Here is a 24531-nt window from a genome sequence, read left to right as displayed (position 1 = left end):
GTACCTTCATTCAAACATATAAAACGAAGAAATCCTTTGTCTATCAAGAACGAAGTAAGGCTTGAAACTGTTTCTCCTCCTGTCTCTGCACAAGGATGCAAGCTGCAGGAGAACCTAATTCTAGGCAGGCAGTCCACCAAGCTTTAAGCGTAGGTATTTTGAATGTGTCAGTTTGTAACTGCTAGTGTCTAACATGAAATTACTGCAAGAACCAAGATTTTAAAAGCATACTTACCTGTTTGCTTTTTCTCGGAAGAATGAAGTTCTCAAATGTTAGCGTTTGTGTCAAAATAATCCTGTAAGATTTTTAATTTTTTTTAATGGAGCAAGCATTTCCAGAGTGCTCCAGTGGGTAGGTGAAAACGTACTATTTAGCTTAGGAGGAGTTCCACAGCCTCCGTCATTATTATTGTGAAGATGTTAAGTGATAAGATCCCACATTTTCATCTACTCCTTTGTGCCAGGATAGTTGTTTATGCAGCTGTATAGAGAGCTAGATCAAGAGCACATGGCTTTTGAGTAAGAAGAGTAGAGGGGGAAGACCTCCAGCCTTTTTAGCAGTAGCATCCGTTCACATAAAAATCAAGCAGCTGTGGAACCTTACATTCAGACTTTGCTTGAACCAGGCCGGGACACCAGACTGCTAATAAAAGTAACAATGCAGGATCCTCTGCCCATTCATTTCTATACCGTGCCAACAGATCCATGCTGCCATGCAATAAACTGGATTAGGGAGTAATGGTGCTGTGTCAGGAAAGAAAAGTTAGTTTCCACAGTAACAGTTCTCACTGGCTACAGGCTCACAGTGCATATGCCTCTTCAAGCAATGCTAGCCTGCATTTTAGACATGTAGGAGAAACCACAGCACATTCTCACTCTTCTTCACAATTTACAAGCTGCATCCACAGCAATGCCATCTCAAGCCATTCAGCAGAAGGGATTCACAGCACAGGCTATTATTTCCAACTCAGTTCTCAATTTCCTGGGAGTACATTCCAGACTACTGAAGCATCCTGAGACAATAGGATGAGACTGCTCTGGTCTGTGCCCCAGTTTCATCTCATTTGTGTCTTCACTGTAGCGAACAGGTTTCAGAGAAGATTTAATAAAGCCACTGGATAATCACTTGTAGATCCAAAACGGTATTTTTGTTTGTAGATGCAAAGTACTTTACTAAAAAAGGAGGGCTTAAGGGTTCCCTTTCTTCAGTACAGATCAGTCAAAACCCCACTAGTTTTATGAAAGAGAGCTCTCTCTTTAACAGAGTGCTTGGAAACAACTGGTAACTAGTTTTACCTAAAAAGACATAGTCATATACAGAATAAATTAATTAGGCTTCTGTAAGGCAATTTTCCTCAGTTATACAGAAGTCTTGTTTGAAATGTTAACTATAAAGATTTCAGAATAGAAAATACTAATACAGCAAGTCATGCATGTAGTTAAAGTCTTTTAAAAACGGACAGGCCAGTTAACATTAACAGAAGGTATGTTGGAGACTGAAGACAGCGCCAGCTGTAAGATTTTTAGCATACCTACTGAGACCAAGCCATTAGGCCTTAGTTGACATAACCTTGCTATTTATCATGAGTATGACTCAGCACTTCAAAACATGACTGCAAGTAAGGACCTGCCCTCCTGGTAGGGCATGATATACAATAAGTTAGAACTCTGGTACGTAGGCAGCCTTGCATCTGCTTCTGTAAGTTGCTTATAAGCAGGGACATCCCTAATGGCAAAATATGATAACAATTTGAACGACAAACCAAGCACATAGCTCGCATGTATTAGCAGTTAATCAATAATACTCAGCTAAAAGGTAAACAGCTGTAAGAATCCTGATTAATACTAACCCACAGACTATCATTGTAGCCCTAACCCAAGTGCACAATAGGATAAGAAAACCACAAGTTATGTAACTTACCGAATTGTATGAATGTATGCTTTAGATAAAATTATATCAAGATGAAAAGTAGGCATAAAACCTCCTGAGATTTACTGTTCTTTGGACACGTGTATGGAGGTTTGAACCCCTACGTGCTCCCGGTGCCAATAAAGGATTGTGCTTTACTTTACAGTGCGTATTGTGGAGTGATTTCTTTGAATCACCACACAGAAAATTAGGGCATTTCCATTGTGACCTGCAGAATCGTTTCTCCTCTCGCTGTGTATATAAACACCGTAAATACTCACAAGGTTTTTCATTAAAATGCATGGGGTTGAGGGTAAACTGGTTATATTTACACAGGTCATGTTTTTCTGTTAAAAACAAACACTTAGAAAACTTAATTCAAGAGACGGTATCATGTGCAATAACGTCTAAATCATTTTTAAAAATAATTACTGCTTCTCATTAAGCCAATGCTGGTGCTGCAAAATTGGCAACTACTTCCAACCAGTTTGCTCCGGAAAAAACTGCTCCTATCTAGTTCTGACAGCCTGCTGTTGCTAGTGGAGGGGAGAAAGGTTAAACCAATAAGCAAGCTCATCTCGAGGGGAAACTGGCACCTACTGCCAAAATACAAACACTCAAAGCAACCACCAATCTAGTGGTTAAGGTTATTAAAATCAGCATGCTTTTATTTACCACCCTTTAAAACGTAAACAGGTAAAAAGCAGACAAAGACTACTAGCTATAATTCCCCCTCTGGAAGAGTGTTACAGGCCAGTTTTTACGCTGCAGTGCATTGACTTTCTTGGAAAGCACTGCAGAGCTGAATTAAAATATTTCAGCTGCTCTGTGAAATGGTTCATTGTTTTTGCTATACATACCCAATCTTCAAACATTTCAAATATCATGTATTGCACTTTGTAAATTGTGATTTTTGAAAGGGCTGACTCTCCAGCCACTTCTGAATACCTTAAGAAATGCTGAAGGGAGAGTTTATGTTCACAGCCAAAGCTGTCCAACGCATTTTCTTCGACAACGCAATTATAAGAAGTGTCATAATGGTAACAAAGGAAAACACTGCTGTTGTGAGATAGACAATATTTAAATACAAAATGATGAATAAAAAACTTCACTGCCTTGCAATGAACATGCTTAAACAACAATGCGATGCAGAAGCTGCCAACAATTACGCCAATTGTCACTGCTGCCTGAGATGAGCACTTCTTTCATCAAAATTAAAATACACTCTTTCAAGTCCTGAAACTGTCACATATTTCCACCTTATATGTAATGAATTCAAGCATACAAGATGCAAGGATTTTTAAGATTCAGTTCTATGCTCACATCGTTTTCTCTGAGCAGCCAAGTATTTAATTTTTCAAGTCATTTTGAAAGTGGGTTTATTGCTGTCTAGATTCATACATTCTACTGAAATACGATTTTGCAGACACTCTAGGATCCTGCCAACAGTGCTCAAGTCCATTGTATCCATGTGCTTCTGCAATAAGAAAATTAATACCTTTCTCCTTGAATAGCAGCATGTTAGAATGTTGTTATTACTATTTGTAAAAGATCACCAGGGTAAAAAATTTCTGTTGCCAGAATCTCTAGTAAGGAGATGGACCCGCCTTAAAAGAACTACACAGCTAGTACTCATTTCTTTGTAGCAAGAAATTTCATGCTCTGGTCTTCATCTTTTCGAATTCTCAACTACTACCAGCTGACAGTTTAGTAGTTACAGTACAACACTTTTATTACCAGAAATTATAGTTAGAGAAAAAGTACATAAGCAGATTAACACATTTGGGCAGTTGGAACGAGTCACAAGCCAAAGAACCAAGCCTTTCTGGAAGACACTGAAGGAGCTGGTTCCTTTTAACCCTTTGTTGGAAAGATTAAAACTATACTCCAACACATGACACTCTTCGCTGTTTCACCCACTTAATCCATTTAGCCCCAGATAATATTCCTATCAACACTGATCAGATGTGAAGGTAAAAAAAAGCCTTAAAAAAAAAATAACATCTAAGAATCTGGACCACATTAAGGGAATTAAGTTGGAAGCAGTAGTGGGAACAACATTAGGTAACAGTCTTTACTCAGAGTATTTCAAGAGAAATATCCAAAACAGGAATGCTAATGCAATGCAAGGCCTTTGACTGGCTCATGTTTCTCCCTCTCTTTAAGTGCTCAGATCCACCCTTGCAACCTGTTGTTTCATAAGTCTCCTTCCATTCTCAATATAATCACCACCCAGTAACTGGAAATTACCTATTAGGATTTGGGAAACTAGTCTCTTGGCCCTCATTTTTCAAGCTACTAGCCTCAGGGAAGCAATTCAGGTACCTAAACAGACATACCTAATTTAAGGAGAATATCCTGCCCCACTTTAAGCTAGTGTTCCAGAAGGAAATAAGTTTCCTTGGATTGTGCAGTACATCTGCCAACCCTTTTTTGAATATCACAGTCATCCCAGAAACTCAAAAATGGCAGAAGATACTCCAGTTTGGACAGATGAATCTCAACTTACCCATCTACTCTATTCCACATATCTTTGATAATGTGATGTCAAATTCCTGGTGGTAAACACAACTGAGGTACACAGAAGATCTCTTGCATAGTACCCAAACAAACTGCGGTTTGTAGCTCCAAAGGAAAACTTGGTTAAAATCACTTAAGCGCCAATATTCAGAGCCATCAACTTCTTAACTGCAGTGTTTGCTGCATCCATCTGTATTCTGCTATATGGATGAAAAAGTAACTCTAAATGGCAGCACAGAAATAATACTGATTTATTCACAGAATAAAGGTTGGAAGAGACCTCAAGGATCATCTGGTCCGACCTTGCTAGGCAGATGACCTAGACTAGATGTCCCAGCACCCTGTCCAACCAGATCTTTAAAAGCATCCAACACTGGGGAGTCTATTACTTCCCTGGAGAGAATATTCCAGTGGCTGATTGTTCTCATCATGAAAAATTTTCCTTGTGTACAGCTGGAATCTCCTCAGTGGTAACTTGTACCCATTACCTCTCGTCTTTTCCATGCGACACCTTGTAAAAAGGGAGTCTTCATCTTCTTTTTAGCCACACCTTAAATACTGGAACATGGTGATAAGGTCTCCTCCAAGCCTTCTTTTCTCCAGGCTGAACAAACCCAGCTCTCTCAGCCTTTCCTCATACAGCAGGTTTCCTAGTCCTCTGATCATCTTTATGGCCTTTCTTTGTACCCTCTCCAGCCTGTCCGCATCTTTTTTGTATAGCGGGGACCAAAACTGGAGACAGTATTCCAGGTGTGGTGTGACAAGCACTGAGTGGAGTGGGATAATGACATTTTTATATCTGCTCATGATGCCAAGTGATTCCATAAAATTAAACTTTGCACTTGAAAGGGGGATGAAGTTTCTTTGTAGTGTTGCCTAATTTTAATACCTTTGATGGAATTCAACTCAGTGTTGATTTGCATCAAGTTCCCTTCATAGTCAATGCAGCCCCAAACAATATAGTTAGGTCATAAGGTGCCTCATCCTAAAAGCAGATGTCGACACTTGGTCAGACGAACTGTGCCTTAAAAACATCTGCTTCTTTCTAGCAACTACGTTAATACTCGTATCCACTACTGGGCATCCAGTTTGATTGCAAGAATCCCTCTAATATTCTAAAACCAGTAATTAGAGAGCAGAATGTCCTCCAAGTTACCTGCAAGCATTGCACTTTAGGGTTGAGATGTGCAGGAATAAAAAGCCGACTCACTGTACATTCCTCTTATATATGCCCAGTATCAGACATGACAGCTGTTAGTGTTCAAAAAGCAAAGTAACCAGCTTTTTCTAGTTCCCACATAACCTTAAAACACAAAGCTGGACCAGTATATGCATTGAGATCCACACAGACTATACAGCCTCCAAAAACCAGCATTAATTAAGCAGTAGTGTTGTTCCTTCTACTCTGACATTGCATTAATGAATTGAAATAAGAAAATTACTGAATGTTAACTACCAAATGTATTCCTTCTGGGTTGAAGAGTTGCACTGATTGATCAAGTAAGAACAACAGTGATTTCAAACAGCTGCTCTACAGCTCTCAGAAAACAGCAGGTTACAGAAGCAGCACTAATACTACTTGTGTTTCCACTTCATATCTCCTGATTGCTTTTGCTGTAATCTGCAGTAGATAAGTAAACCATGAGCTAGACCCTGTTGGCCGATGTGAATATCCACTGAAGATATGTAATCTTCCTAGGTTTCCCCCATCTTTCCAAAACCAAAGAGCTCCTTCAAAAGTGCTTTCCCAGCATGACACGCTCTGTACTGAGAATGAATCTTCTACCAAAACTGGTCTTCATAAGTGTCATTTACCTGTCCTTTAGATTCACTTGATCTATTTTTACCTTGTTATGCCATACTGCCTGAAAGGATTGATCATGTAGTACTTTAGATAATAAAGTTCTAGAAGCATTACACTTTGCCTCCAATACCAGTTTGGGAATGAACTAGGATTATACTTCTAAGTTTATTTTTAAGGAATATTCACAAGGGTTCAACCATGGCATTGTGGCTCTTAACATACTTGGCTGGCATAATGATAAAGGAAAAAGAAAAAATGAGCAAAGCTTTAAGGCAGAACAGCAGCTGTTCTGGCAATGGTTTGAAGTCAGACATCCTGCAGCTCATAGCACCTACACTATATTCTCAATAATTTAAATCAGTTAAAAGGCAGCCGAAGAAAACCTTATTAAATCTGATCTCATTCCAACGGAACTGGGAGCAGGGAAGAAAAGAAAAAACCACACACAATAAACACAATCAGATTAGAACACAATACAATAATACTGTTGTTAAATGGACTTTAAAAGGATTAGCATTTAGCTTCTTAAAGAATCCAAACTACATTCAGCTCTTGCACAAAGGGTGGAATGCAGGGAAGAAGACTGTTGGTTCAATCCATTTGCGATGCCAATATATAAAGTCTTCTTCATTTTGCCAAAGCAGCTTCTAGAATGATTATTTTGAGAATAGATCTTTGGCCCCGTTGAGTTTAAACAGCAGTGATAATAATCCAGAAGACGTATGAGCTACCATAAACTTCTAAGTTGTATCTGGTCCCAGTTATAAGGCCTTTCCCAAGAAGAAAAAGGCAACAGAGGACTGTCTCCCCATCCACAGTTGAATCTGCTCAGTCTATCAAGATGCACACAATTTACTGATGGTGCAAATCCCAACAGCCTATATAAAAAATACTTGAGTGCCAAGAGCAATTCTTGCAGGTGATTCTTAAGATACAGATAATGAATTAAGAAAAATGTAAAATAAGACCCTACTACTAGGGGTCTAGGGTTTGGGGTTTTTTTTCTTGTTTAACCTTCACTGCTAGATGTGGGAAGACCACAGGCCCTCACATTTCATCCCAGCCTCTTCTGAACACTCTTTCACAACATCAGACTGCTATTGTTAGAAATCATAACGTTTGATTAACAGAAGTTTAATCAGGTTTCAATCAATACATATATATATGAGTAGTTAGACTTATTGATTTGGTTGATTTGTGTTTTGTTAAGTTTGTTACTAGGCCAGAGAAGTCTGGTAACTAGGATGTGGACATAGATGTATGAGACTATTCAAGCGATATCCCTATAAGGTGATGGTCTGGTAGAAACAGTACTCTACAGATTACTTTAAAGTAGAACTTTTAAGATAAGAAGCAAAGTTGCATACCAGTACCAGTCAAGGAGAGATAAAAGAGTGCTGGTGCAAGCACGATCGTTGGGACTTATCCAGAACTCTGAAAGGTGAAAAGGACATAGCGAGGAAGATGTCTTACTTCATCTGAGGAAGACTACTTCCTTCATCCTGACGACCACCAGAAGGGGGCTGCGCAAGCGTAAAAACGACTGATGATGTAATCAGGAGATGAAGCAATTTTAAAATACATATGCATGAGAAAATGTTGTAACCTGTTGAATATACATTAGATTGTGAAATCTCAATAGGATAAATTGTGAGCACGTTGTGATGGTCTTTGGAACCAGATTTGGGTGCGTACCCCTGGTTCCCGGGGCCTCGAAATAAAGCACCACATATAACCTCCTTAGAGTGGTTATGTGTTTTTCTCTTGGCTAACACTATGAAGCAGAGAATAACCATTCTATTTTACAATTTGGAGCGCGGTATTTGAAGGAATTGCTCCTAGCGTCTCTGGACTCACATTCATGCAGACTATGGGAAGTAAACTAACCTATGTTTATCCCAGGAAAGAATTCTGTATTTCTATATTTGAGATAATACTTACTCAGGCAAGATTTAAAGCATGAGCTCTGAAACCACATTTGAGCTCCTTCCATAGAAAAGGGACTGAGGAAAATTTAAGTTGAGCTTCTCCAGGGACATCAAGTTAACGTTAAACTAAACAATCAAAGTATTCTAAATTATTTCGGGGGTTTTAAAGATTTGCTAGCTAGTGGGTTATAACCTTGTACTGCCCTTTTACTACTAGCAATAGGGAGAGAAAATAGAACTACTGAAAGCCCAGTAGTCTGTAGCTGGCAAACTCAACAGTTCATAGGCTGAAACAAGTGAGAACAATAGCTGCTAAGAGGTGACAAAGACCCCCAAACAAGACAAAAGCAAGTAAGGAACAGAAATACTGAGGGCTGAAAACCAACTGCTTAAGCAAGCAAAGATAATACTGGAAACTGAGAATTTGTAAACACTCAGAAGAGCTAAATCTAACCCTGGATGTATGCTAGCTGGAGGATTTCAAAGTTCCCAGGACATTTAGCAATTACTGAGGTCCTGCTATTTGACACTACATATCATTTCATTGCTCTATATTCATTCAGCAAAGCTTGTCTACTAAATAGACCGTCTCTACCTCAGGTCCTGAGTGATCAGTTGCTCAGTACCCTGATTTATCACATTGGGACTGGGCAATGCTATGAATTTCAATTTTTACTTGAAAACCGTTGAAACAATACTTACAAGTCACAGAAGCTTTCTAAACAGCAAAGAGGTTTCAAAGTTACTTTCACTTCTCTTTAAACCAACTGACGAGGAGGCAATGTAATTTACACTCCTACATCACTTCAGCAAGTAGTTCACTCATTTTAAAGCAGAGTCCAGGTTGGAAAACAAACAAAAAAAAGCATGTTTCAATTTGAACTTTTGCTGTTCAGGCCAATCTTATATGCTGCTCATTTCTAATAACAGATCTCTTGGTGCTGAGCTGTTTTATGAAGGCACTGTACCTTGCATTTAAAGTAAGAACCTTGCTACCACTTTAAACGTCTTATTCTCCAGCCCCAGCAGACTGCTGCAGCTCTCTACCTCTCCTCACCTACTCATTCCCTGCACAACTGCCAGGGAAGCAGCATTAGTGTTACAAGTATCCTGACATATGAAGTTGAGCAGCAGCCTAGAGCATAACATGAATTTCTGTTAGGCTGGCTTATAGCACTAGTTCAACAAACCTCAACTCCTCACATCCTTAACCATGTTGCAACTCTGTATCAGATGAAATGAATGAAGCTGCTGAAGTGAACATTGTTACATGCTTTCTGAATTCAAGCAGACATTCTAGAAAATACATGGGGTTTTCCAAGTCAATATTTACCTAAAAATAGTCATGTTTCTTTTTTACTATGTACAGTACAGCAACATGTGTCAGGTCACTGGGAAAAATATAAAGTCACTTTTAAAATTAGGTAAGCATTTTCGTTCAAAGGGTGTTTCAGCTACAGTCTGATTTTATTCAAATTGTACTATATTCACTTGACGGACAACAGCGAGTACTACTATATATAGAATACAATGGGGGAACTCATTGTTTAAAAAAGAAAGTTGCCTGTGGCAACTTACTTAATCAGAAGCAGGAACCTTTCTACAGTCAGAAAGCAATTGGCTCAGTTCTCATGTCCATGTACTCCCACTTATGGAGCATTTAGCACTGGAGTTGCAGATTTCTTTTCTGAAATGAGGATGTACCTGTGACCCAAATCCATGCTAGAAACAAGGGCCCTCAAAACCCATGAGTGCAGTTCAGACAGCTGAGTCTTGCTTACTGTCTTCCCTTTTCGCATAGCCCACTGATAAACTTCAAAAATAACTACAAATCTTGTATAACATCAGTCCTCCATCATAAGTTAGTAATGTATGTAAGGTAATACACAATTTTCTCCCACATAAAAGCTTCAAATAAGCATTTTCTTGAAGCACTGGAGAGACAGTATCAAGTAATTAGGAACATTCTTTAGCTCAGTCTTTGGTTTTATACCCGACTTTACAAGACTGTTTCTTGTTAAGCATGGTATAATTTTCTTAGCTACTTCACACAACTATTTAATGCTTTCTTTGATGGTAAACATTTATGGTTTTATACATACTCTCTGGCCACTAGGACAAAAAAAAAAATACACAGATATTTAGTCAGTTCGTCTATGACACCAACATCTTCAAAGCACATTTGAGCTGCAAGTACACAGTTTAAACACCAAGTAAGTCCACAGCTACCTAGTTGCTGAGCTAAATTTTAACAGTATCACTGGAATTTTTCTATGAAAAAAAATTTTCTGCAATCTTTAAGTTAGCCAGACAAAAAAGAACTGTTACAGCAGATAGAAGTTAAGTAAGAAACAGTAAGTCCCATACGAGACTTTGCTACTATTCACAGTTCAGCTTGATCAACTGCCTAGACCCACAATGCAAGCTATAGGGCCATCTTCACCTGAAGAACCCTGCCTGACCAGCATGTTATTGTTAGCAAATCAGTGAAAACTACTGTAATTAAAGTATTTCATCCTATTGTAAAAATATTTTAAAAGCCTAAATTTCCGATTTCAGAAATAACAGACTTTTCATAAACAGTCACTCACTCATAGTGAAATACAGTCACATTAAAAATCACTTAATATTCTTTTTGGGTTTCCCCTGACTTGTTTTTAGATTAGATACAGTGGGCAAAATACCAGCTTCACAAGCTGGTGTCGTTACCGGGAAATTCCACTAAATAATATGGAAATTCCACCTACAGCATCTTAACATAAACTTGCACAACCCCAGCACAAAGCTTTTCCTGTACAGACCAGCTTCTTCAAACAACACTACATTCAGAATCAAAAGTTTCAATAAAATTCCTTTCTTAAATTTAACAAACTGCGTAAAGTTGAGTGAACGTGGCCATTTTGCAGTATTTATGTAAGTCACCAGGCAAACTTAAGTACGCTGCATGGCCTACCATACATTTCTCCTACAAACGAGCTAGCCCACAAAGGGCTAAGACAAATATCCTTCCTTGACTTGCCTCTTCATGAACATATGCACCATTATTTTCCCTTGCTTTTCAGACAAGTCATTTTCTTAAGAAGTCTCTCTCATATCCATTAAAAGAATCCAATATCCTTCCAACTAGGTACACATCTGAGAATTTTTAATACATTATTATGTATTTCCTCTCATGTTACTTTATGGTCTCAGATTCCTTTCCATTATTAAAAGTACTAATTGCTTACCAGAGACATTATAAGATGATTTTGTATCAGAACAGAGCTGGGTTGGCCTCTGAGGATTTAAATCTTGGCTTTAAAAAAAAAAAAAAAAAAAAAAAAAAAAAAAAAAAAAAAAAAAATCACAGAAACATTCAGCAATTTTGATAACTTCTACAGCCTAACTTCTAAAAGGCTTCTAATTCAGATGAACCTGGCTACGTTACTGCAGTTGTTTTAACACTCATCTGATGTTCCTGATGGCTTCAGCTTCTCAATCTCTCACTTCCTATTAGTGAAAGGAGCAAGAATGTATATGCATCTAACCTACCCTTGAAATACTATCCTGCAGACACACATGAGATAAATATATAATATATGCTTATATTAAGCATATATTGGAGCAAGCATGGTTAAAGCTTCTTTTAGCATCATGTAGTTGTCCATCTTAATAATGGATGCATAGGTATGTCTACAGATTTTTGTGGAATTCTTGGTAGAAAAGAACGCAGGATTTTTTGGCAAATATATCCTCTACTTCAAATTACACTTGCACAATTAGTATCATATCCCATCATATATATCTTGAAAGTATAGCTTTTCTAAAAGAAGTGCATCATAATTAGAAAAACAATAATCTCTGGACAGATTACTGACTAATATTTTAAGGTTTTACTAGTTTCATGACTTTTTAGCCAAAAGGTTTGTCCATTGCAGGCTGTCAAAACAATAATATTATCTTTCACCTGTAACAATGCTAAATGTTTTTCACATGTGCAATCTCTGAGGCTCCAGGATTTTTCAGTTCAAAGTAAGCACAAACCAAAACCAGTATGAAAAATAGGCATATCTTTCCTACACATATTCCTATAATATACATTATTTTCAAGTATCATCACTCCCAAATATCCTTAGTTAAACAGGTTAAACAATTCTGTTCTTGATGGCACCACAGCAGAAATAAGACTTGTGAAAAGATACACAGATGCAACTATATATGTGCAAGCGTGAGTGTATACCCACACAGAATATGGACTCTTTCTATTGGTGAAGATGGAGAGAATTCACTTTAAGCAAGTAGTAATATGAAAGATGAAATGGAAATAACTATATGTAGCAGGCAGATATTAAAAAAAAAAAAAAAAAAAATCTTATGACTTTTTAAACTACCAAGACCTGGAAGAAAAAATTATCTTTACTGTTAGAAACCTCAAATGAAGCTATTATATCCTTCATACTAACTAACAGGGGTCTTAATCATTATTAAACTGAAAGAAGGAAAGACCAGGTTACATACACATAAATAAGAAAATTTAAGTTAATTTCAAAAGCTGTATTTTCATGGTCAAAGTGATGACATGAAAGTCCAGATATCAAGATGAGATGAGAGTCTGAAAGAGTTTAAAGCTATCTGGACAAGGACTGACTGTGGGACATAGCAGAACAGCAGATGCTATCCACATACATGAGGGGATATCAAGGTCTTCATTCCATGCCTTATAAACCTCCAAATTTTATTGGTAAACAAATAATTTATGGGAATTAATAAGCTGAAATATGAAACACGAACATCACCAAAATCCTTGCTTAGTAACTCTGAAGTATTTATTCCTTAATTAATATCAAGTACAGAACATTTTTGAGTTGTTAGTCTGGACACTCCCCAGTAATTTATATCGTGGGAGTGTCCAAATATTACATGCTTTTAACAGCTTCGTAGAGATTTGTTTGCTAGTAGTTTTGTCTATAGATAAAACAGAAAAAAACAAAAAAAATCATTCCTCTACTATTTTTCGTATTGACACATTTAGTCATGATACCTGCATAAAGCTTTACTACACATTTCCACTCACAAGCTTTTTCCCCACACCAATTCCCAATCTATTTTGTGTACAGATTGATGATAAAAAGCAAACGAGGATGTTTGCAACTTAAAAAAAATGTTTTGGAAAGGAACAGAATCTCAACCTGTAACTTTGCAGTTTTCATATACCTCTTCCATTTAAAAATTCCACAGGAGTACTATGATGTCCACATACTCTCCACAGTATGAATGCTATCCTTTAATTAAGAATGGACTACTACTCAACTAGGCATTGAAGCACCACCCAGCACAAAATTTGGGAAAATGGCAGATTTCTAATGACAGCCTTCTTGTATGCACCAGCTACAGCTCACACAACTCCAACTCCCCTGCCGTGGGCAGGGACACCTCACACTAGACCATGCTGCCCAAGGTTCTGTCCAGCCTGGCCTTGAACACTTGCTCACAAGCTAGTATCACACTTACAGACCCACTTTTGCAGCACGCCCCACAGTTTGCAATGTTCTGTGCCTGGCAGCCTGGGTTTTGGCAATACAATAACAAAAAAAAGGAAAAAGGAAAAAAAAAAAAAAAATCACATCAAACAAGCTGTCACTGGACATTGAGAAAACAAGCCGCGAGTTCTCCAGTGTTAGCCAAGACCACTGAAGTCTGACACGCAGCTGATTCTGCATCCTGAACTTCAGAAATGGTACAGAGATCAGAAACTCCAGGTTTTCTTTTCTATAGAAATTATTTTATTTCGAAACTGAATGCCTGTGGCAGTGTAATGTATACCCATGCCAACTGGCCTTGCAACCAGCCTACCTTTGCAGGAAGAATATGGATTAACATCCACTACAGGAAACTCCTTTGCATGCCTTGACATTTGTCTTTGCCATTATCCATGCTGAACCTCGTATTCAAGAGAGCAACATCAGAATTCTTAATTCATTCTAGATCTTTAAGTTTTATTTTTTTCACAGCACTCAGTTGTTAGTATCTTTACTGGAAGAGAGCCAACATTCTCCCAATTAAACTTGTCTATATATTGGAAGTTGAAGGTACAAATTATTCCAGTAAAGCGAAGCACCATTTCTGCCTGGGAACACTTCACTGAAGACAAAAAGTATATCCAGAATATACTTGAACCTCAGTTCCTCTTTGGTTACCTGTTTCTCAACTGATTGGATATTACCACAACACCCCTTCTAAAGGCTGGCCTAGTGAAGAACTTTTCAAATCACATCATCTCCTTTGTCCAAGCCAGACTCCCTTCTACCACTCCTTCTTCAGGCTTCTTTGTGTAACATCTTACTGCACAGTACATGTACATAAGCAGTCTGTCTCCTTATCTTTCAGTAGCTTTTCATAGTTTGTAATTCTATTGTATTCCTTACCTACGACATTCCTTCCAGCACAAATAGCTTCCTTGCTGTTCATTTCTTCAGTTTAGTCACAGTAATCTCTATTTACATTATGAGAGCATAGATTATCCAACTTTCTAAGCTTCTACTCTTCAGGAAGCTTATTTCTCCAGGTCACTCCTCAGAAACATTTCGCACAACATATTACCAGAAAAGGTGACAGATTTGCACTGCTTTGTCCTTCCTTTCATTTTCTTAGAATTTAAGAACTCCTCCAACCATAACATTTTTCCTCAATATAATCAGCTCCAGGGACTAACACCTTTTTTTTCCTCCAATCAATTCTAACTTCAGCTCAGAACTTTCTTATATCAGTTGGAAAACAGAAAGCAGCCCATGCACATCATGGAGTTAGACCTTAGCTTGCTAGTGTACAGCCGCTGCCATTTTAAATGGACTAAAACCTTGAAAAGGTGTAAATAACGCATCAAGAAGAGCGTGAAATCTATACAAGTTTCTTCTTCCTATTGGCCAATGAATGGTAACATGGAAGCATGAAAATAATTTGAAAAAAGAGCCGACAGGGTAAAAATAACGTCACTAAACAACAGTATGTCTGTAAATTTGTAGGAGGAGAAGGAATATAAACTGTATCCATCATTCATACAGAACCAACTCACTTAGGATCCACATTTACTGTTGCTACAATTCATTATTTTGTCTATCATTTTTCCCTTCAAGTAGATGTTTGAATAGCACTAATCTTTTCATTCTTATGATGCATCTTATTTCTTAGTCAAGTACAGACCCTTATTTCTGCTATATTTAAACAGAACATCTGGGAATTGAGCTATGCTGTTCATGACCTCAAAACTGATAGGACAATGATGATATTGTTTCTCAGCCTATGTTGCAACCCCTAAACTAGCTACATCTCTGCCCTCTTTCTCACTTTCAAGTATCTCCTCCTGAAATATCCTATCATACACCAAAGCTTGTGCTGCTTCTGTTCCTCTCATGCAGAACTTTACAGTTCTACTTGTAGACGTACAAGGAATAACACCTCCCGGATCAACCAAGCTTAAATACACTGGGGCTTTGGGCTCACAGATTTTCCCACTCTGGAACTTCTGACGAGGCAGTCTGACTACTACATAAATCACACGCTAAAATTAAAGACTGAATGAATACACTAACACACACATCCACACAGATGAAGAGGCTTAGCGTATCCTGTTAACAGCATACTCAGGACTTTCTCAGATATTCTGAAGCAAGGCTGTCTCTGGTCCAATTGTCCCAAATATTCCTTTCTCTCAAGAGGATGTTCCTTTACCAATTGCTGCAAACATTTTGCATATTCATGTTGTAATCTTTCTGTTCAGACCTGCTGGCAGGATGGTAAAGATTTCCTAAATGCACTTAAAGGACAACAGCCAGTACTCACTTAAGAATGGCCAACCTGGAGTTACTACTTCTTTCTTCGTGGAGAGCTTTCACTTAAGCCCCCACTACACATCCCAAGAAACACAACCTCCACTGATACCTAAAGAAAAGCTCAGTTTCCATCACACTTCCTCTTTTCTATTCAGTTTCTCCAGGATCTTCGCCCATTTCCACTAGAGGATGCTTGTCTGCACCTTTTCCTAAGATGAAGTTGCCTTTAACAAAATTAAGTGACCCACTAGACCTAAGAAAAACATTAGGAAAGTACTTTCTGATTGCAGGAGTTTATAAAAAACACATCTTGCTGTGGAAGATGTACTGTAAACACACTGACATTAGCTACTATGTCAGTAGCTGTCAGTACCAAAACTTCCTCGCGGCATTCTCCTTTCAGCGCCACAGTCAAACACGCAATTTACACACTAATGCGTGACCAGATCCAGCCATCCAGGCTGCCCATCACGTGCACAAGTGTTCCTGTCCGTCCGCACTCTGTACGGTCCCGGCGCTCCGATCCTCCCCGCCTGAACCCCGTGTGAAGAGGGTGTCATCTGCCTGACTCCCCCCCTCCCGTCCCCTTTCTCTCCTTCCCAGCCGCCAAACAGGACTCAAACAAGTCTATTTCCTCGCTACGTTTTCCTGCCTCACTACCCCGAGTTCAAGTTTCCCGCCGCCCGGAGGCAAAAGCAAACCCGTTCTGGGTGCAAACCCCCCCACCGAGAGAGGTGGCCCCGGCTCCGCACCCGCGACCCGGCGGGGGGACGAGGGGAGCTGCTCCCGCCGCTTCGCTCTACCGGCACAGAGAGAGGTCCTGGGAAAGTGCAATTACCGCCGTCCCTTCCGAGGTGGGAAATTTAAACACAAATAATTAAAACCCAAAACACACACAACACACACAGAGCCTTGGCGCCGGCGAGCACAGCCCGCCCCAAGCACTGACAGGTCCGTGCCCCGGCACCCCGCGGCCGGGCACCTGCACCCCGCCACGGCACCCGCTGCTTCCTAAGGTCCCGCCGCGACAGGTCCCACCACCCGAGTCTGTCGCGACACACAGGGCTCCGGGAGGCAGCACCCCCAACTTCGGGTGCCGGCGGCACAAGGGCTACTTACCAGGCGTGCAGTGCAAGGGTGAGGCCGGCGAAGAGACGGACGAAGAGGAGGGCACCGGCGGCTGCGGCTCCTTCGGGGTGCCGACGGCCGAGAAGGGGATAGCGGGGGGCAGCATGAGGTAGCGCTCGGGCTGCGGCAGGCAGCGGAGGCAGACCGAGTGGAGGCAGGGCAGCAGCTTGGGCCGCCGGCTCTGGATGGACTGCCCGCACACGCCGCAAGTGTCCAACAGGTTGAGCGGGGCCACCTCCCCGCCGCGCTCCGCCGGCCCCTGCCGGCTCTCGGCCTCGTTCTCCCCGCTCAGCGCCGCCGCTCCCGTGCGATCCGCCGGGCAAGGCCCCCCCGCCGCGCACGCTACCGTCGCTGCCGCCTCTTCCATTGTCCTGCGCCGGCCGCCGCCGCCGGAGCGCTGAAAGGAGGAGGGGCGGCCCCGCCGGTCCCGCCGCTTCCCTCGCTCGCTCGGTCCCCGTCGCGCCAACCCCGGCCCCGCGCGGCTCGCGGTGTTTGTGTGCCTGCCCCGGGAGGACGCTGCCCAGCGGCCGCCCCTCGCCCCGCTGCGCCCCGCCCCGCCCGCGGTGCCGGCCCCGCTCCGCCCCGCCGCGCCACGCCCCCTGCGAGGCCACGCCCCCCACCGGCTACGTGCGGAGAGCGCTCCGCCCGCCCCGCCCCTTCTCCGCAGGAACCCGCCCGACCGCCGAAGGAAGCCCCGCCCCGAGGGCCCCGCCCTCGTAGGCCCCGCCCCCTGCAGGCCCCGCCCTCTCCCCATGGCGGCGGTCCGCAGTGGCGGGGTGGCGCTGCCCCACACACACGGTGTTAGCGACTGGAGCCCATGGTCCTCTCAGACCCTGCCCAAATGATCGGTTGATACGCTGGAGGGAAGGGATGCCATCCTGAGGGACCTTGACACGCTTGAGAAGTGGGCCAATGCCAACTTTATGAAGTTTAACCAAGCCAAGTGTAAGGTCCTACACCTGGGTTGGGGCAATCCCAGGCACAGCTACAGGTTGGGCGGAGAGGAGATTCAGAGCAGCCCTGCAGAGAAGGACTTGGGGGTGTTGGTTAACGAGAAGCTTAACATGAGCCAGCTTCAGTGTGTGCTTGCAGCCCAGAAACCAATCGTATCCTGGGCTGTATCAAAAGAAGCGTGACCAGCAGGTCAAAGGAGGTGATCCTGCCCCTCTGCTCTGCTCTCCTGTGACCTCACTTGGAGTATTGTGTACAGTTCTGGTGTCCTGGATCGCATTTACGCTGCCGTGCACAGGCATGTTACCTGAGTGCAGCTAACTAGTGACTGGTAAAATGAAAACAGTGCGATGGAAAAGTATGATTCTGGTTTGGACACAACAGCTGAGGGAACTGCGGTTGTTTAGTCTGGAGAAGAGAAGGATCTGGGGGACCTTAGTACTCTCTACAACTGCCTGAAAGGAGGTTGTAATGAGGTGGGATTGGTCTCTTCTCTCAAGGAACAAGTGATAGGACAAGAGGTAACGGCCTCAGGCTGTGCCAGGGGAGGTTTAGATTGGGTATTAGGAAAAATCTCTTCACAGAGAGGGTGATCACCCATTGGAACAGGCTGCCCAGGGCAGTGGTGGAGTCACTGCCCTGGAAGTGTTCGAAACCATGTAGATGAGGCCCTCAGTGACATGGTTTAGTGATGGACTTGGCAGTCCTGGGATATCCTGGGATAAAGGTTGGACTTGGTGATCTTGAAGGTCTTTTCCAACCTGATTGAGCTATGATTCTGTGGTTTTATTGAACACTTGTAACTTAAGCACGTGTGCAGACACGAAGCGCTGCTTATGTGTTGGTCACAGGTCAATCATAAACCTATACGAGCTCCTCAGAATATTCCAGATATCTGCATTTAAAATCACAGAGCAGCCAGTGTGCTTCCTGCTTCCTTGCATTCCCATCAAGATCCTAACGTCAGAACCATAATAAATAGGAGCATAGAAAAGCCGTTCATGACAAAGACAAATTTCTTCAGCACATAGAACTGCGTACAGAGCATTGTCATGATTCAGCGTGTCTCACATCCATAATTTACCATCATAACAGGAGAACAATACTACAAGTTGTTTCAGGGAGAGGAGGGAAGCAGATTTGCCTTTACAATGAGGAACTGTTAAGAGATAAATATCATTCTCTGCTTAAGAATATCAACAGAGGGGACACGTCATGCCTTCTCAACCCGTGACCTGCCAAAATATAGGGGAAAAGATGTCACCAGAAGCAGTTTCCTGAAGCACACCTTCTGCCTCCCAGCCCAACTGCCTCTCTCCCTTTGCTAAGAATAACCAACTCATAGGGTAGAGGTCCATCGAACTGTTCCTCTAATTCCCTCCACACCGCCTTGGCTATCCAACATCCTACAATGATGTTCTAATAATTCCTTATGATGGGAGCTGACATGCTGAGAGCAGTGTAAGTGATAATGATGAAATGGATTCGGGAGTTAAAGCTAAGGAGAACAGGTTCCTTAAGGTGAAAAAGTATCAAAAATGCCGTTAGAATGGGTCTGCCAGGGAACAGGCGATAACTGAAGTATGTTTGATTACTTTTAATAGCAAACAGGAAAGTCAGTGAATGATATATTTGTGAGGGATGACAGCAAGTCATAAGATCATCACACTAGGTAGTTTCTTTAAGTAGCATAAGCTGTTTCTCCAACAGGTGTCAACACAGGAAAATAGAGATATTATCTAAGGCTATGAAGATCACCCTGCAAAGGATCTGAGCAGACACTTTGTTGAAAATTATGATCCTCACGAGTATCCCAGAGATTAGTAAAATGATATGATTATGTTTCCTGAAAAGTTTGTTTGCTTGGGATGTTTGGAAAGCTCACTCAAACCGTGCTGTAAATTCTGTAGTCACATGGCATCTGAACAGCATTTGATTTAAAATAAATGTTTGAACTTGCATCATTTGAATTTGAAAGTAAAGCAAGCCCTGCTCTCCTTCCTCCTAGTGGTGGCATCATATTAGGAGTACTCAGGACAGGAGCAAAAAGCATAAGCAGGAACAGAAATAATCCTGAGATAACCAGTCGTTCAGTGCATGAAGAGAGTGAAGGAAAAAGCTTTTAAGTGTAAATGCGTTGCTCAGACAAAATGTGGAAACAATCAATGAAGGATGCTGCATCCATTATGCTCAGCTGGGTGCACTGCTTTGGGGCCACATCTACACGGCATGTGGCCAACAGGGACCCCAGGCAAAGCTGGCTTGGGGCTGCTTGTAAAAGGCAGTGTAGACAAACTTGCCATAGGGCTATACTTGCTGCACTGCCTTCAGTCTGAAAACAGCAGCCAGTTTTGTCTAGTTTCTGTCAGAAGAAGACTTGTTGGGTTCTCCAGTGTTTCACTGGGATGAGGCAAACCAATGGAGAAAGAATTAAGATGATGACAAGCTGATAGAGACAGTTTAGAAAGCATGGAAGTCATGCTGACTGGCTGCAGAAAACGACTAGAACTTGAGATTACTTCATCTCTCTTTGCTTTTCAACACTCACAAAAGAGCGTAAGAGCTGTTCACAATATGTGAATTTTATTAAATCCCAATTAAAGCAGTATTATTCCTCCAGCATTTTGCCTTCTGTTCAGATATACACTTTGTGACCACAATCTAGATTTTTGCCGTTTGTAATCTGGATTCCTGCAGCATACTCCACAAAAAGTTATTCAGAAACTTCAGCTGCAGACGGAAATGGCTGACAACTGCCCAGCAGAACTTCTTAGTGGAGGGCTCATACCTAGGAGCAACTTGTACTCAGAATTTATTTGCTGGCTCTGATTTCTTCCTTTTGTCTTTGGTTCAGTTAGTCTCCTCCCTGTATTTCTAGATTTTCTAGTAGTCAGTCACTTGGCCTTACAAAACACGGCCCGTCCCAGATTACCCCTAACCATCAGCGTGTACATTTCCTGCTTTTAAAACAGCCATGTGACACTAAACAGTCTCTTTCCAAAGTTTTTCTATAGACCGAAATAAAGCCATGGGGCTTGCAGTGTGATCCAGGCAGCTCAGTTTCATCCTTTATGTGGCAGTCGTGAAGGAAGTGGCAGAAGAGACTCAGCATTCTGTACCATTAAAAAATGCTTTTGCCACTGTGGTCATCCAAGAGGTGGATATAGCAGCTTTTGGCCAGACACCACTACCAATAACATGAAGCAGTCTCTGGGAGGATCTGCTCCAGAATATAAAGCCATTTACTAGTCTGGCTTCTCCTGACAAATGGATATCTAAATAAATGGTCAGTTTTGCTGTTGGGTGAAATCCATAAAATATAAAAGGTGTTCACTGGGGACAAGAAGAGTGCATTAGAAATTCACAGACAGGGAGATGTAATGTATTAACCCTTCCAGCAGTAGTAAAGAAGGAGAACTTTATGTACCCAAACAGCTGGAATAAGCAGCGAATGAACATAGTCCCTCCCTAGCTATAGTGGCTGAATTAGGAATTAATCTAGAATATGGTTTAGGCCTGTAGACTGCCTTTTTGAACTCCACAACCAAGAACCCATAAAGCTATAGTAAACTACTTGTTATAGAGGACCTGCTTGTCCTCTCAGCCGTGAAAGATTGAGATAAACCTGGTTTGGGTAATTTTCTTAGGAATTTCAACTTTCTGTCCTCTATACTTCACTAACCCAATATACGCACACACACAAAAAACCCCTTTCATTCCAAATTGAGGGATGGTTTCTTAGAAACTTTGTTTTGTGTTATATAATAAGACAAAAGAATATTTCAAATATTTCTTCAATACCTTGGCAAATGACCACTGGCACTCTTCTTTCACAATCCAGAAGAGATTTACTCGACCAGCTTGGTCTCAGCTGGAAACTCACCACAGATGGGGCTGTGTCCAAGACCCTGGAGTGGGCCAGCCACCCTGTAATGTTTCTGTTGCCCCACCCAATACACCTCCACTGTTACTATGGAATAACACCACCACTGCACAGCTTCCCATTAGTTTCATGTTCAGAGAAGGCACTGTGCTTTTGTAAATTAACCCTGTGGTCATCCCGTTGAGTTCCTTTTCATGGAAAAGGGGCTTGCCCAAGGTGAGAGGCAACATGCCACTTCTGAATGCCCAGTATTAGACAAAAACTGCTGAAAAATATCTCTGATGTTCACAAACCTTTTTTCTTCAAAAATGTATGCTTTAGGGTTAAACTTCACTTCCACAGAAAATTCCACAAACACATGAAATCAGCATGGCTAAACATGAACACATCCCAGTTAATGTCCCCTAACAATGTTCTATCCAGTTGTTTCATCACACAGTTACAGGTCCCATCTCTAATCCCCAGTGGGCCTTTGAAGACCAGAGTCTCTCCTAGGGATGAGCAGGATGCTAGGCTGCCCAGGTAGAGGTATTGGGGTTCAAAACTGAATCTGTTCCCCATTCCAAGTCCCCATGCCCTCTGTCTGTTCAGCCTCAGTGGAAGTGGGGCAGCCCAGAGTTGCAAGTACAGACTGGCCCAGCGATAATTGAAGAGTGCAGTTGCATGCCAACCCCTGATGAGTTAAACTCAGACATTCATCCAAATAATCAGGCCAACAGACCATATTCCTGAATTATCACAGGGCAGCTCCAAATCCGTCACATCCAGTTTCTTTTCTGACACGTAAAAGGCCAGAAATATCTTTCTGCAGCAGCACAAGTAACCTTGTTGGGTATTAGACTCATTTCAAGGAACTCAGGAATTATCCAGTGGGGGCCACAGCTTCTGTTAATATATCTCAGTAATCTTAGGAATTATAAGGTAGGGGGTATGACTATAGTGCCTGTGGATCTGAAATTCAGTAATAATTGAGTGCTTAGCTCCCTACCTGCCTAAGCACTTCCCTTGCCCCTGTCTCTTTATCTGATGAGGATTTCCTACTCAGGTTCTTGTTAGTGTTAGCGCTGCTGAAATAAAATGAAGCATTGCAAACTCCTGTTAGGGAGTATGTTTCTGGTAAGGTCCAAAGAGACCTGCAGAACAGTGTTTCTCAAGTCACCTGGCTCCACTGGGAGACTGTAATGCACCAGAATGAGACTCTGCCCTGACTTCATTCCTGAAAAGGGACTTCCTTATTTTTCTTTTTTGGGGAGGGTGGGGTAGGAAAAAAATGTTGCTTTAACAGTCACTTTCAACGTCAGCATTGATTATAGGAGGTGAATACATATAGAAAGGAAGCTCTGTGTGACATCTTTTTTCACTTCCTTAGTGGTAGTCTTTAGCTGTGAGGAGAATCAAAATTTCATGTAACAAAAGATTCTCAGGTTTCAGAATACGCTAATGCAGATTAGGAAAAAGTTTCCCCAATTTTTAAATAATTTGTGAAGAAAAGCTTTTGAGACATAGTCTGGATTTGATTAAATACTATGTTGTCAATGAAAATATTTTGTTTGGATTTTTGTCTTTTGTTTATTACTATGCTAAATAAATGTTACAATGCAACATAAAGTATTTGAAATCTTTTTTGCTTGTTTGTTTTCTCCCCCCCAAAAAACCCCATCTAGGAGACATTTACCAAATTACCAGAACTCTTCCTCCAACTTCACAATTTTCTGAAGCATTTTTATTAAAATAACAAAACCTGAAATAACAATAATTAAAAAATCCCCAAACTCTGCAGACTGCAAAGGAAAATGGTTGTTATCTCATTACCGGTATTCCTCCTGTCACCTCACTTGCTGACCCCACCTGGTTTTCAGTAACGCCTTCACAGGCTGTACCATTTTTCACTCCTAGTTCTTTGGCTGAATACCCACAGTAAGGTACATTTTGTTCTCATTCTTAATGAGTGTCAGAGGTTTGTTTTCCCTCTTGTGGACAACAGATCACATTAAATTACTAAGAACAGCCCAGGACCAAAATTACATTCATTTTCCCTTCTGTTCTGAAAAGTAACAATAAAATGGAGTTATGCAATCACATATTTATTTTCCCAGTGACTTTAAGGTCAAATATACTCAGTTTAAAGGCAAAGAATGTTTTTAAAAGTATTCATCTATCTGTTAAGCTACTGCAACTTGCAATCTAAAGGTCATGATATTCCTTCACGATCAATGGTACTCCTAATGAACCCTTATTTCTGACCAGAAAGTCCCTTTCTTTCAACTTAGGCTTTCAAGGCCATCCATATGAATCACATTAAGGAATCAGCTGGGAAGAATAGAATCTCTCACTTTCACTTCATTTTAAATATTGTGTATATTCAGAAATGCCCTACTATGTACGCAGGCATTACATCTGTATGAGGGATTTGCATCAGTGTGACTAAATGGATTTTGCTGCATCATTGCACATTTGCTTAATGTAAACAAGGCCTTTACTGTTGGCTATGCTGAACTAATAAGAAAAAAAAATAGCAAAAACTTTCTCTAAGGTTGTTTGGAGATAGGATTCTGAACACGCATCTAAGGAAAATAAGGATTGCTTTGCTTTTACATGTT

At 41.2% G+C, this 24531-nt stretch overlaps 1 protein-coding gene across 4 annotated transcripts in view; it reads right to left on the bottom strand.

Moving 5' to 3' along the window:
• TRIM24 (tripartite motif containing 24) overlaps window positions 1-17670 on the bottom strand; it is a 63666-nt gene extending 45996 nt beyond the window's left edge. For 2 of the 4 annotated variants that reach the window (XM_030478702.1, XM_030478703.1), the window contains exon 1: window positions 17089-17670. In XM_030478702.1, the coding sequence (XP_030334562.1) occupies window positions 17089-17464 (376 nt within the window). In that variant the 5' untranslated portion in view covers window positions 17465-17670. Of the gene's footprint in view, window positions 1-4418; window positions 4884-17088 lie in introns of those variants that run through there. The other 2 variants (XM_030478705.1, XM_030478704.1) reach the window with 2 other exon arrangements.
• Window positions 17671-24531: the final 6861 nt, after the last annotated feature.

The sequence above is a fragment of the Strigops habroptila genome, chromosome 3 (assembly GCF_004027225.2).
Source record: "Strigops habroptila isolate Jane chromosome 3, bStrHab1.2.pri, whole genome shotgun sequence".
In the NCBI taxonomy this organism is placed as follows: domain Eukaryota; kingdom Metazoa; phylum Chordata; class Aves; order Psittaciformes; family Psittacidae; genus Strigops; species Strigops habroptila.
The sequence above is the reverse complement of the archived record's forward strand: the minus strand, read 5'-3'. Positions and strand labels throughout refer to the sequence as shown.